General features: G+C 40.3%; 1 protein-coding gene across 2 annotated transcripts; it reads right to left on the bottom strand.

Moving 5' to 3' along the window:
- Nucleotides 1-1,346: 1,346 nt before the first annotated feature.
- On the bottom strand, nt 1,347-13,645 carry anapc4 (anaphase promoting complex subunit 4). Of its 2 annotated transcripts, none has more exons than XM_021315774.2 (28): nt 13,373-13,645; nt 12,465-12,647; nt 12,290-12,395; nt 12,065-12,197; nt 11,918-11,992; nt 11,805-11,831; nt 11,678-11,722; nt 11,491-11,575; nt 9,202-9,309; nt 8,923-9,093; nt 8,718-8,782; nt 8,519-8,561; nt 8,335-8,411; nt 8,160-8,260; nt 6,541-6,592; nt 6,410-6,465; nt 6,213-6,259; nt 6,076-6,132; nt 5,775-5,831; nt 5,597-5,690; nt 5,395-5,492; nt 4,916-4,977; nt 4,785-4,823; nt 4,597-4,698; nt 4,439-4,516; nt 4,171-4,338; nt 2,885-3,008; nt 1,347-1,647 (listed from the first exon to the last, which is right to left on the bottom strand). In XM_021315774.2, the coding sequence occupies exons 2-28, from the start codon at nt 12,570-12,572 to the stop codon at nt 1,417-1,419; spliced, it is 2,409 nt and encodes an 802-aa protein (XP_021171449.2). In that variant the 5' UTR covers nt 12,573-12,647; nt 13,373-13,645; the 3' UTR covers nt 1,347-1,416. The 2 variants fall into 2 exon arrangements, with proteins under 2 accessions (XP_021171449.2, XP_012716712.2); XM_012861258.3 differs by having other exon boundaries at nt 1,348-1,647; nt 12,465-12,580.
- Nucleotides 13,646-13,865: the final 220 nt, after the last annotated feature.

Here is a 13,865-nt window from a genome sequence, read left to right on the forward strand (position 1 = left end):
AGACAAAGACTGCTGCTGCCCACCTGGTGATTAAATAAACTCATAAAAACGTGGCTAAAGTCGAACAAGACAACTCGCGCCCCATAAACAAAAAGCACGTGACTCCGGTGACGTCACACTGACTAGGCCCAAGAGAAGGATAACGTTCAAAGCAAACGTTTTACTAATGTGGGATTTATTTATTAAAATGAAAAATCAACTTGTTCTATTATAAAATAAAACGGAAAACAAAGTTATCACCCCATTGCTGAATCATGAATTAACTGTAATTAACATTTTCTGGAAGGCTGAGGCTCATTTCTTCAATGAGAACTCCTCAGAACTGTATTATTCTTTTTTTAAATAAATACAAAAAATACCTCTCTGACAACATGAAGTAGGCTAACAGCAGCACCTCGTATCCCAATAATCAAGAAATTCAAAAACAGATGAGAAGCAACGTCATTGATATTGGTCTGTCTGGAAACAAGACACAAAGCTATTTCTAAGGCTTTAGGACCCAAGCCACCACAGTGAGAGCTATTATTCCACAAATGGAGAGAACTGGCACAGTTGTGAGCAGCCTAACAAAATGACTCCAAAAGCACATCCCCAGCATATCCACTAGGTCAGAAAAGGCCTGCAGCCGTTTAGAATAGCCTCTAAACCACAAAGAGCCTCACTTGCCTCAGTTAAGGTCAGTATTAATGACTCAGCAGTAGGAAAGAGGCTGAGCAAAATGGGATCCATATGGGACCATTAAAAAGAACCCAAGACATTTGCATAAAAAAACAAATATTGATAGTCTGCGAGACATTTGGAGAAATATTCTTGGGAGTGGCGAGAAAAAGGTGGAACTGGGTGCAAAATAAAATAATTTTGAAAAAACAAAAACAATGGTGTTGTATCTGTGCAACATTACATGGTCAGCTTCTCTTTTGTACATCACTATGTTGTATTAAATGATCTTTCAATTAAAATAGAGGCTCAACAAGCCTCCAAGCACACCTCTAGTGACGCCACAGAAGGCAACCCATTAGAGATGTTTCGAGTACTTCCTGTTATCTTTTTCTCTTTGTTGTTTATAGTTTTAAATCAAATACTTCCTTGAAAGTTGTTCGCTGGAATTCTGTAAAGCAAAACATCTGAATCATAAGTGAGAACCCTGTGTGAATGCCAGGAAAATCCATGCTTTGTGAAGAGGACCGTCTGAAACTGGAATGGCCAGATTCCATTATTACAGACCTACTGTGATCATTCATACAATATTGTTTTGCTTTATAGAAACATGAAACAAACGCTCAAAGGTTTAGAATAACAGGCCGTGCTACAAAAAAACATCCAGAAAAATGTTTTATTTCTAAATATGAAAGATTTTTACAGAAAAAAAGAAGCCTGGTCCTTAAAGTTAATTATACAGATTGAGTGTCACGTGCGTTACAAGGCTTCCTGTGACTGCAAAAGTTCCTCTGGCTTCTCAAACACATCTCCTTCCTGCTCTCTGGATTCCCCTTCTGACTCCAGACTCTCCTGAGCCGGCCCCTGGCTAGATATCGTAGTCTCCAGTCCATCCTGGTCAGTCCTGGCGTTCTGGGAGTCAGCTCCCTCGTCGTCCTCGTCTTCTACATCCATCTCAAAGACACGGATGTGCCTCAAATTGGAACTCAACTGAAAGAAAAAATAAAATAAGTAAAGGTTCAGTTACATCACACCTTTTTGATCACCAAAACAAATTCATGCTGAAGTGCGTTTTATCCACAGACACCGTTAAAAGGATTTCCCTCGTTTGTTTCTTGAGACAGACGCAGAAAGCAGTTCTGACAGCCTCAGCTCAGATCGGAGGGACTTCTAAGCAGAGAAAGTGAAAGCTTTCTTTCCGGTTTCAGTTCAAACACGAGGAGCAGAGCAGGACAAAGTGACATTTGATCGTAAGGCAGAATGGCTCTCAGTTCTCCGCAGAAAAGTGCATAAATGAGTAGGAACCAAGCCAAGATTGTTGTGAACCAGAGTCAGCCTGTGTGTATATATCACGTCATATACATGCATCCACGTCGCTATAATCAAGCACAGACAGAGAGGTGGCTGTTATCAGAAGCTTCTGAGGTCTTAAAGGGCAAACATGACTTGTTTCTGTAATAGAAACAGAGCTTCACCCTTAATTTGGAAATCAAATATTTAAAGATGAAATTTAGAAGAAAGCTCTGCATCAATAATTAATCCCAGATACCTGTAACTGGTGACTAGCTCGAGAGTTTTACCTTTATAAGCAGGTTTTAATTAATTAGGGATATGTCCTCCCAGGAAACAGATGAATTTGAAACAAGCCTTATTTAGATTTTTTTTTGTATTTAAAACCCGTTTCAACTCCTCCAGACGGATCTGCGTTGCATCAAGGGCAGACTGCAGACATTTAAAGGCCTGTGCGATTGAGTTAGTACAGCAGTACGTTACAGAATCATCTGCATAAGGATGGTGGCAGGCATTTGATAAGTTTGTGCACGTTTAATAACGTAGTTTGTGAACAAGATCGATGTTAAGCCTGAGCCCTGAGGTACTCCTTTGGTGAACTCCAGACAAGTGGAAGTAACTCCAGCCATCTGCATACACTGCTTCCTATTTGCCAAATAATCTGCAAACCAAGAGAAAGCCCGTTCGTAGATGATGCCTTTGAAAAGGATTTCACAATTACTCATTTTTTCTCAATTTTGATCAAGTTTGTGAAAACAATTGCCAAGTGATCAGTTTCCACTATCTGTTTCATTTTGTCTGCGAATCTGGGTATACTTCAAATTATTATATATTTATTATTACTTAATGTAACTAGGAAACACCCACTAAGCTTCAAAATGCTTTTTTTTTTTACCAGGGTGACGTGGAAATGATGAACTACATCTCTGAAACTTACCACGCAGGCCACTTTGCGGATTCCATTGACAGCTACAAATTGGGCCTTCATGTTCTCCAGTTCACGCCACTGGTTGCCCAACACCAGACCCTGGCAAGGAATGGTACTGCACTGCTGGTCCAACCTGACAACACAGAGGCCATACAAAGTGTCCACGGCACGTTTGTCTTCATTTCTCACATTTTATACATTGCTTGGTTGACATTTTCTTGATCAATTTGTCCATTTTTGTTCCATTTTATTCTTCCATTTAGCATGTGGCAAATGGTAATGACAAACAGCAAACTCGGTTTTATTTTTTTTAGAAATACCATCTTGAGTAGTTAACTGGCATTTTAAATGATTGCTAAGCACAAAGTAGCTATTGACTGAGGTGGAGAGAAAATAAATGAATACAATATGTGGTGTTCAAACATTTTTACTCTCATACTTGAGAATGAAGTGAAACCAACTTCCTTTATAGGTCCCCTAATTAGAAAACTGTCCCCCTGTGTGTAATTTCATCTCAGTATAAATGCAGCTGGTTTCTCAGAGGTCTGAATATTAGTGACCAAACTGTATCAGGAAGACCAAGGAACACATTACACAGGTCATACGATGCCCTGTTTGCGATTTGCCCCTAACTGCATAAACCTCCATCACCCTGAACACACCATCCTTACAGTATCACATCTTGAGAAAAAATGGATGGAGCTAAATACAGGACAAAAAAAGAGAACCTGTTGGAGGCCACAAAAGACCTGATGCTCACCTTCCTGCAGAAAAGTGACCTAAAATATACAGTCAGATCTAGGCTGGAAAAGATCATAGCATCCACATGTTTCAAAATGTATTAAGTCCACACCTAAACCTCATTGACACTCCTGTGGCAAGACTGCAAAATTGATCTTCACAGACATACTCTACTCCATCTGACTGGGTGACATTTCCCATTTTTAAAGGAGAATTTGCACAAATGCCAGCCTGTAGATGTGCAAACCTGGAAGAGTCAGCGAAAAAACCGACGTGCACCTGTAATTGTAACAAAATGTGCCCATGCAACGTCAAAACTCAAGGTGGCTGAACAGAAAGGCATGCCACACTTTTCAGATTTTTAATTGTAAAGGAAAACTTTTTTTTTTACTTCCAATTCACAATTATGTGCTGTTTGGTGCTGATTTGGCACATAAAATCCCATTAAACTAGTTTAAAAACGGTATTTGTAATAAGGCAAAGTTTAAGGGGTGTGAATACTTTTGCAAGCCACTATAACACACACACACACATACACACACACACACACCTACCTCACACTTGGCTCCCAGCAAAACTCAGTCTCACAGCTTAAGCTGGAGGCAAGTGAAACCTGAGCCAGGACGCGCCTGTTGTTCCGATCCTCCGATCCTTGCAGGACCACCGTTAGCATTTCATCATCATAGAAACGAGCATCCAAGCAGCTGTAGACATAATGAGACCTAAAAAAAAAAAAAAAAAAATTACATGACAAACCATACATTTCACCTTCTGGGGTGCTTAGTAAAAATGTGTAAAAAGATCAAGGTGAACAACACTCACTGGGAGGCAACACCATCCTCGTCTGTGCTGTCCAGGTAATGACTAAGGTCAATTGATATTAAACTATTTGGCACATGTCTGCAAAAACAAAGTTAATTTTATAATAAATATATGCAGGGCAGAAAAAGAAAAAAAGTTCTTATTTGCGGAAAATGTACCTGGCTGGGTCGGTTCCTTTCCGTAGCAAGTAGAGCTTGCTTGGTGAAACCTCTGGCATGCAGAACACAACACAGTGCATTTTGCCTTTCTTGTCATTCCACCTGAAGGTCCACAAAAATAAACTCAATACAGAAACCACTCTTACTAATGCCGACTCAAAACTCCACAAGGTTTCAGTTTTACGTACAGAGATGGCAGCTCAAAAAGTCCTGGAATCTTTTCCGAGCTAAAGAAACCAAAATGTGAGTCACATTAATAGCGTCTTACAGAAATGTAAGTACTCCATATCTGAAATAATTACAACAAGAAATACTTTACTTGTTTGGCACTGCGTACAAAGGCAAAAAGAGAGCCTGTTTTACAGATTTCCCAATGACGTCCTGCAAACAGATTCACACAACTGAGTTGGACATTTTATTCAAAACGTTAACTGTTCTGGTGAGGGGAACAAAATTATACTGGTGCATTTCAGTAGAGTATCATTGGGAAGGTAATTCATACAAACAATTTAACTCAAAATGTGAAATTCATTAAATATATGCTAGATGCTGACATACAAAACAAACATGTTGTCCTTGGATGCATTTGAGAACAGTAATTTTTCTGTTGCTGCTTTTAGGGTAATAAAAGCAACAGCCGTTCAGACCATCTACTTAAAGGAACAGTGTATATAACTCCGGTTTTGACCATAGATGACTGGTTACCATAAACTAAATTTCTGACACCAGCTTTTGGGTTTTTATTAGCTGTAGGCCAGCTAATAAAATACAATTCTTGTATTGTTCTGTTGTACTTACCGCAGGTTTCTGTAGGCAATGCTCAATCACATTTTCCATCAGCCTCTTGACGAAGTGCAAAGACTTTTGAGGATATGACGGAAACAACAACGGGCTCTCTAAAGCAGCCAATCACATATAAAACCGGTTAGTGAATGGTTCCCATGATTCCCTTCACCCTCCATCTATAACACAGATCAGTAGTCTGAACTCATCCATTTACCTTTCAGATGTGTGCTCTCCTGTAAGAACCTCAGCCACTGGTTTCCCTTTGTGTTGGGCGGAGACACCAGGTCCTCATCTTCATCCTTCAGGTACTGCAAAATGTTCCCACCAGACACAGAGAGATGAGCCGTTGTTTCCCCCAAAATATCTGAAGGTGTCCAAGAGAAACTATTTACCTGACCAACACGCTCTACATTGAAGTACTTCCCCTTACGATCAAAGAGTTCCTCATTCTGCAAAACCACAAAGCAATGAGCCCCAAGCCAATAAAAAGAATGCTAACACATTACTTTAATGTCATTGGCTACGTTTACATGGACAAAAGTAATCGGAATTAAAGCGCGTCATGTAAACGAGGCATATTTTGATAAAATTATAAACGGTACAATCCGATTATTTAATCCGAAAACATTTTAATCCGATCGTGAAATTTTGTGCATGTAAACATAGCTCCTGCGATGCGTTTGCTCATCTCACCTCGCTGAAATGCTCCGACAAGAAATCAGCAACAAAGGCGATGTCCTTCTGAGTCATCTGAGGGATTAGAAATCTTTAATAAGACCGTTGAGCTGTACCAGGAGGACTAAAAGTCGGAAATCTGGGATAAAACTCACCTTGTTTAACTCTGGTGGAACGTGTTCATCACACATTCTCAGCATTGCTGTAGAGAAACCAAATTTTACAGGTTTGCATATGAAGAGTGCACAAAACTTAGACAGGCTCTCACAAGCCAGAAACCAGCTTATGTATGGAGAATATCAACTTTATAAGGGCCAATGAGGATGGAAGGAAAAAAAAAAAAAACTCTCACCTACATACAGCCATCGAAAAAAGGCTTTGAAGTTTTTCATGCTCTTGTCAATCACCCTAAGAGAAAAAGATTAAAGCCGTCACGCGTAAAAATACAAAAACATCACAAACTGAGACGACTTCTAGACTTACTGCAGAAGTTCGTTAGCTTTGAGAGAGAAAGAGCCAACAGCCGTGATCGCACCTGCACACACAGAACAAGATGCTCACCGACACCAGCCAGGGTCCGTTTGTCCCTCCGCCAAATCACACCTATATGTGACCATTTCATACCTATAAATAAACCATGTTTGGTGCCCTTCTACCTAAACCTCTGAATATCAACTTAGTTCTTTTTGTAGTTAAAACATCTTTTAACTATTTTCTGAAAACTTTGTATAACATCCGATTCAAAAAATGTTTTGGTCCTCATCTGCGTATGGATTATTCCACTCTTGTAAAATATGACACATAGTGGCACTTAAACTAGAATAACTATTAGTAACCCCCTGCAACCAAGCATTAAGTCCTAACACCACATCTCCTTACAGCAGACTGTTAGTAGATCATAGAACATTACTTTAAATTGTTGGTTGTCAAAGTGGGCATGAAACAAAACCTGCAAAGTATGAAATAAGAAAGGAGCCAAAATGAACAGTACCCACCAATGCAACGAGTAGAGAGAGATTAGAAAATATACATGCCTTTCCCAACTTAAAAAAGGGCATTTACTGCAGTTCAATTAAGACTTTTTATTTGCTGGTGTGGACTAGGATGTGAATCTCCAAGGTGAGAAGCAACTGACAACTTCTCTCAAAAACTAAATTTATGCACTGAGAAATGAGAGGACAACATTTCTGGAAATCCTTTTTTGTATTGGTCTTTGGTAATATTCTAATTTTCTGAGATACCGAATTTGGGATTTTGATTAGTTGTCAGTTATAATCGTCAAAATTAAAAGACTTGAAATATATCAGTCTGTGTAATGAATGAATATAATATACAAGTTTCACTTTTTGAATGGAATTATAAAAAAAAAAATAAAAAAAATCAACTTTTTCATGAAACTAATTATACGACCAGCACCTGTAACTCAAAAGTATAATTTAGAGGACCGGGACCTCTTTAGGTATTTACAAATAAGGAATTACTCCACAAAACAACTTTAACCAAAATTGCTTGACACCAGCTATAGCATTGTTGAAGTAGTGATAGATTAATATTTACAAAAAAAAGAGTGAGAACCATTTTGTAATTCCCTAGGGGGATGTAAAGAGGAAACAACATTGTAGCTAAAAACAAAGTGGGAAACAGAATTGAAGATTAAAATAACTGGTGATAAATGGTTCCAAATGTGTGAAATACAACTAAGTAAAACAAATTCACAACAACGAAAGGAGTTTTGGTTGAAAAGACTTCCACGCTACATGAATGAAAATGTGGAGGAGTAGACACCAGTCACATTTTTTTGGAGCTGCACAGAAATAACTGGATACTGGGGAAAAGTAGGATTGACAGGCTAAAATCCTAGGCTATACAATTCCACACACTTGTGATGTATTTGGGGACAATAACACATGTGGTGAGGTGAGGAAAGAAGGCTTTTTTTTTTTTTTTACACAAAGGTTATCCTGGCTTCAAGTAAAAAGGCAATGACAAAAAAGATGGTTGAAGTATGCATGTAAAATACTGCTATGGGATTTTTTCAGACTGTCACTGTCTTAATTATGTTCATTTGTTATTGGAAATATTGTGCATGTGTGGTGTGGTACCATCAATAGCATCTGAATCCAAACCGAGGCGCTCAAACTTTTGCTTCCACAGGGACATTCCTCTAACCTCACTCAGCTGATACAGCAGAGCCTCGGATCCACTGCAGGGGACACAAGAGACCTTTTAATAGGAAGAAAGCACCAATTCCCAGAAGCAGCGAAACAGACAAAGTACCTCTGTAGGTGGCTGATCACCAGCTTCTGGATGCTGGAGTAAGAGGACTCAATGGACTGGCCAAGCTTTTTCAAGCCCTGAGATGGAATGAAACAAAGCCACGGAACAAATTTGAATTTTAAATTCACTTCCTGAAGCTTCTGGATTGGGTGATCTGAAAAGTAAATCTTCTAGATTATCTTACTTTGACAGTCAATTGGTTCATGAGGAGAGCCTGTAACTCTGGACTGAAAACAGGAAACAAGGGATGAGAAAATTAACACTAACAAAAACTGACAAGAGCACGAAAAAGCGGTTTAACTGGTTCAATATGTGTTGCTACCACCTACAGGACACTTTAGATATTACAGCATCATATCGCATTAATAAGAATAAAAACCCACCTGGACTGTCCCCACAGCAAGAGGTCCAAAAACTCATCCTGGACCTGGGTGCTCGTGTTCTTTTCCTGCGAGGGCAGCGAACAACACCTGGGTTTCAGCCAGTCTGAGTGTGCACTCATTGCAGAAAATGGAAACATCGTTGTGAGCGCAACCTTCCTCTATCCCGTTCTGCTTTAACCCTGCTGGCATTGTATCGTCAACAAACCTGAACAAACTTAGTGAGGCGGAGATCCATCTGCATCAGGATGTCCTCCCAGGCCTCGCACATGCAGGTGAGTGAGAGGTGCAGGTACTGCAGCAGGGTGGAGATGTGGGTGAACTTGCGCGCCATCCTGGTGACTTCGGGGAGACAGTCTGACAACAGACCCGTGTCCAGCTGTTGGACAACAACGAAGACGTGTGGAAGATCTACTTCGAACATAATCCAGATCAGGACGGAAAGGAGGCCTGCAGCTGGGAGACGACGTCACGTGTCCCGTCTCACCTGAACGTAGCAGATCTCCGGGGCGCTGTCGGCAGACTGGACCTCCGTGATGAGAGACAGAGACTTGAGATCCCCGGACAGACTCAGACTGCGACATCTTCCTGGCACCTGCACAAGGTAAACCAGTCAAGCTCACCCAGTAGACTAACTCTTCATGACGTTCAGTGAAAAAGTGCGTTATGGATATTCTACTGCGTTATATTACAGGAGAATCACGCACAGAATCACAGCCTGTTTCATTTAGACTTAGACAGCTTTATTTGTCATTTTGTATGCACAGAGTGCGTACAGAACGAAATTTCGTTTGCATACAGCTTGAAAAATCACAGTAAATTGCAGTAAATTACAGTAAATGACAGGATAAGGTGCAGCGGTGATTTATGTAAACAACTGAAATGTAAACAATGTAAACAATGCAGGGGAAATAGACAGTGTGCGATTTCACAGTGTACAGGTGAGTATTATTAGAACCGTGTAATATACGAATGTGGGGACATTTGCAAGCGGTTTTCTGTTTACGTTAGAACAAGGAGAGATTTATTTAAGTAATACAAAGTTTTTCTCTCCATCTTAATCATCCAGACACATTTATCGGATCTACTGGTAAAGATGCAAAAAAACCCAAAAAAAAAAACATTTGGTTTTTTAACAGGGTTTCTCCCACACGGCAGGTCGACAGGCTTTACTCGACCCCCGCCAGGCTAAGTGTCCCTTGGTTATTTCAAATGCCTTGATGTTTGAGAGCGACGTAAAACGGCCACTAAAGTTCCCGTCTGGGAGAAAGCCTCTCGGTCTAAATAAGCCAACGCACTAGCTGCTATTAGCTCAACGTACACTACGTCTACACTGCAACCTTCCTTCGAGCTGCATGACGTCACGGTCCTTACCAACAGCAGCTACACCCACATGCCTCAGCCGGAATCAAATGAAACTATACTTCTTTTTTTTCTTTTTTTAGAAATAGATTCCTTCATTTAACGAAAAAGTGCATGGAAGTTGATCCAACATTCAAGTTTAAGACATGACTAATTACAATTTAGGATCTGGAGATATTTTAGTTCTAGAATTTTTAGAAAACCCCTGAAAACCTCATGCAGGAAATCTAAGAAAGCACATTTACTTAGTGAGGAAAAAGTCTCACATTGAGAGATGACTGTTTTCATCGGACATAGTTGTTGGTATCCCTAGAGATCCTTCCAAAATAAACATGGCTAAAGCCTTTTAGATTTTAGATCTCACTTTTAGCTTGATCAGAGTGCCTAGGAAATGTTAATTAGTGTTTGGTGACTTTCTGGGGGTAGATGAAATTTGTGAGATGGGCTGTAGAAGCCCATTTATCTTAGCTTCTGGCCACAAGGCTGCACACAGTGAGCACAATGATGCTAAGGGCCGTAAACAAAAATCTGAACTGCAGCAAAGACGGGCATGTTGGCGTGAAAAAGTTTCCATTACAACAAACTGGTTGCTTGGGATTGATGCCACAAAAAAAAAAAAGATTTTTAAGACCTGCCATTACCAAAACAAACGTGAGAAGTTTTTATAAACTCTACTGAGACTGCGTGCTTCGGTCAGAAAAGTCAACAGTCGAGCTTTTTGGAAACATTTTAGGTGTGTTTTCCATGAAAAGAAATAAATAAGAAAAAGTGGAAAGTACCTCACGCCCAATTTTAAATAGGGGAACTGTGATGCTGGTTCTCCAAAATCCCTGGGAACATTGTTAGAGTGCATAGCGCCATGAACTCTTTAAATAAAAGTCTAGTGGACTCTACCAGAACTTGTTGGAGGGGTTATATAATCATGTCTGGCCTAGAATGGCCTTCAGATCCCCTTGAATGATCTGGAGGATGTTGCTGGGGAGAGGGATGTCCGGGGGGTTCCCTCCTGGACCTTTTGTCCCTGAAACCTGATCTCAGATAAGCGGAAGACAATGGATGGACAGATGGACTCTATCAGAAAACTGAAAATTGGTCATCACTGGGTTTTAAGATTACAGACTAATTGTTCAGACACAGAATCAACCTTTTTTTCCATGGACAGCTCAGACCCCAGACCTAAATCCCAAAGAGAACAGTTGGCAACTTGGTTAAAAACAATTTCTTAGCAAGCCCTCCACATACATTAATAAATGTGCTCAAATTAAAAGGTTGTATTTTTATTTCAAAGTTAGATCATGCTTTTGCGAGAACAAACATGATGTCATAGTTTTATTTTTATCTTTTTTGCACACCTTTACCAAAACTGTATGTCCTACACAGCACCAATGCAACAATTCATAAATAAAAGCTTTACCTCCCCAAGAGTGGCAATTTTGTACATCCCATATGCATAAAGCTCCACAGTTCCAGCATCTCCTCCAAGAACGAGGATGTTCAGCCTGTTTGGTCACAACAACACAAAACTGAACTTAGATCGAAACATTTATCTAACCGTTAAAAGACTGTGCAACATCAAAATAAAATCTTTAAGGACTCCTTACCGAACTTCTCCGAGGAGGTTGAGTATCTCATCAGACTTTTCCTCGCTGTGACAAAGATGGATTAACACATTCAGCAACTACTCATACAGCACAAAAAAAACAACTTATTATTCAAATTATCTCTCACCTGAAGATCTTTGAAGTAGTGCTGTAGCTAGGAAGGAAAAGCTTGGACCATGTTACTTAGCTCAAAACAAACTTGTGTTTTGGTGACGTGATTGACACTCAATGCTTTTTTACCTCTTAGGCAGTGTTGGTAATTCAGGAAGAAAAAGTTTGGATTCATCCTCAGAGTTATAAAAGGAGCCAAGGGCGCTGAAACAAAGCAAAGATCATTTGTAGCCGGACTCGACCCATTCTGGTCCGCGTCCTCAACCTGGGGCATACCTGTTCTCCTCCACCACCTCCATCCAGTTCATGCAGGTTACAGAACTCTGCAGGGGAAACATGTGAAGGATCTCCGCTTTCTCTACATCACAGAGGACCACCTGCTTGGTGTCTCCGAGACTGAAGGCCAAAACTGGCGTGCAAAGAGAGAAAACGCAATGTTTCAATGACTCCAACAAACACACAGCTCAAAACTTGCTAAATATACTGAAAGCCATCCTTTACTTTTGCCATCGGGTCTCCAGGCGAGCGCAGTAATCTCCTTCCCGGTATATTCATTAGGCGGCAAACTCCAAACCCGCTGGAAACTAGCTAGGCGATGCAGCAGCAACTGTGGAAAAATAATCAGATTTACGAAAACACTGGAGACTAAAAGCTCAACATTTTTATTTAAACCTACCTCTCCAGTTGTATTTGCCAAAGCAATCAGATCCCTCTTAGGGGACCATGCCATACAAAGAACAGGGTTGGGAAGCTGCTTCTCTCCCACTTGCCGGAAGGCTGGCATACTGTCGGCTGGAGAAGGTGGATAAATACGAACAGGATTTTCATTTAACCATCTGATGACGATTTAGTCCTGTAGCTTTTACAGGAAGAACGGATACTTTACTCTCTCTCACTGCCATACGATCAAGTTATATTTAACCTTTGATTTATAGCCGACTAATATACCAATAATACATCAAACTGCAGGCCCACAGGTAACGCATAAATACAAACATTCAAATTAAATCTAGTACAGGTACGGCTTTAAACATGGAACTTGTGAGAAGGACAAAGAGCACAAAGGTTGGATACAGATGGAAGCAAATCAGAGGATGGATGGAGGGATAAAGATAGAAAGAGGAGTGGAAAGGGAATCGTGGATGAATAGATGGATGGAAACAAATTGTCAAATAGATGGATGGATGGATCCTACACCTCGATTTCTCACTAAGACCCCGTGACGGGAAACAAATCTGGAGATTTTGACAAATAACTCTCCAAAGCCCACTTTGCTTTTCTCAGATTGGGTTGATACTGAAGCCAATTTCCGTACTTCTCCGGGCAATTTAGGAATCCCACATCACTGTTAAATAATGATATCGCGTTAGTGAGAGAGCTGAGGAAATAACTCCTAGTACACCTGATCCGCATGAGAGGATCAATTCAAAGACGAAACTGACATAAAGCTGAAATAAGGCCAGACTGGCCGAGAATACCAAAAAGGTTCGTGGTTGAAAGCTGCCGTGAACCTTTTCACGACAGACCACGTTAACTGCAGATTTATTGGGTTTACATTATAAAGAGTGTTGTTGCTTCACTCACCCCTGAAGAGCGGTTCCACTGATGAACTGGTCTAATGTGTCGTTAGCAGGTTAGCATCCACTAAAAGCTAACGCTAAGACAGAGTCACTCCGTAAAGCTATGTCGCCATGTCCCGCTTCCCAAAACCAGCGAATCCTAACAATAAGTTTCTATTTTAACCTCCAAAGAGCGTCGCAAAAGTCTTAATTTATGGTTTTTCTCTTAGTATTTTTATAACTGCATCGACAGCGCCATATTTCAGCTTCCACCAATCACAGTAGAGCAACGGAAGCCGCGAAGTGACAAACCTTCTCAAAAGGCAAAACTCAATTCGTAAACAGGCGAGAAGCGAAGACACGAGTCTTACTAAAGTATTCACGTCCCATGAATCTTTCACACATTGTTTTTAGGTCGCAACAACAAATTTTTATGTATTTTACTGTTTTTCTTTAATAGATTAACACAAAGTAGTGTATCCGTGAAACTGAATGAAAATGACTCATGGTTTTCAAAA

The sequence above is a fragment of the Fundulus heteroclitus genome, chromosome 9 (genome assembly GCF_011125445.2).
Source record: "Fundulus heteroclitus isolate FHET01 chromosome 9, MU-UCD_Fhet_4.1, whole genome shotgun sequence".
Lineage (NCBI taxonomy): Eukaryota > Metazoa > Chordata > Actinopteri > Cyprinodontiformes > Fundulidae > Fundulus > Fundulus heteroclitus.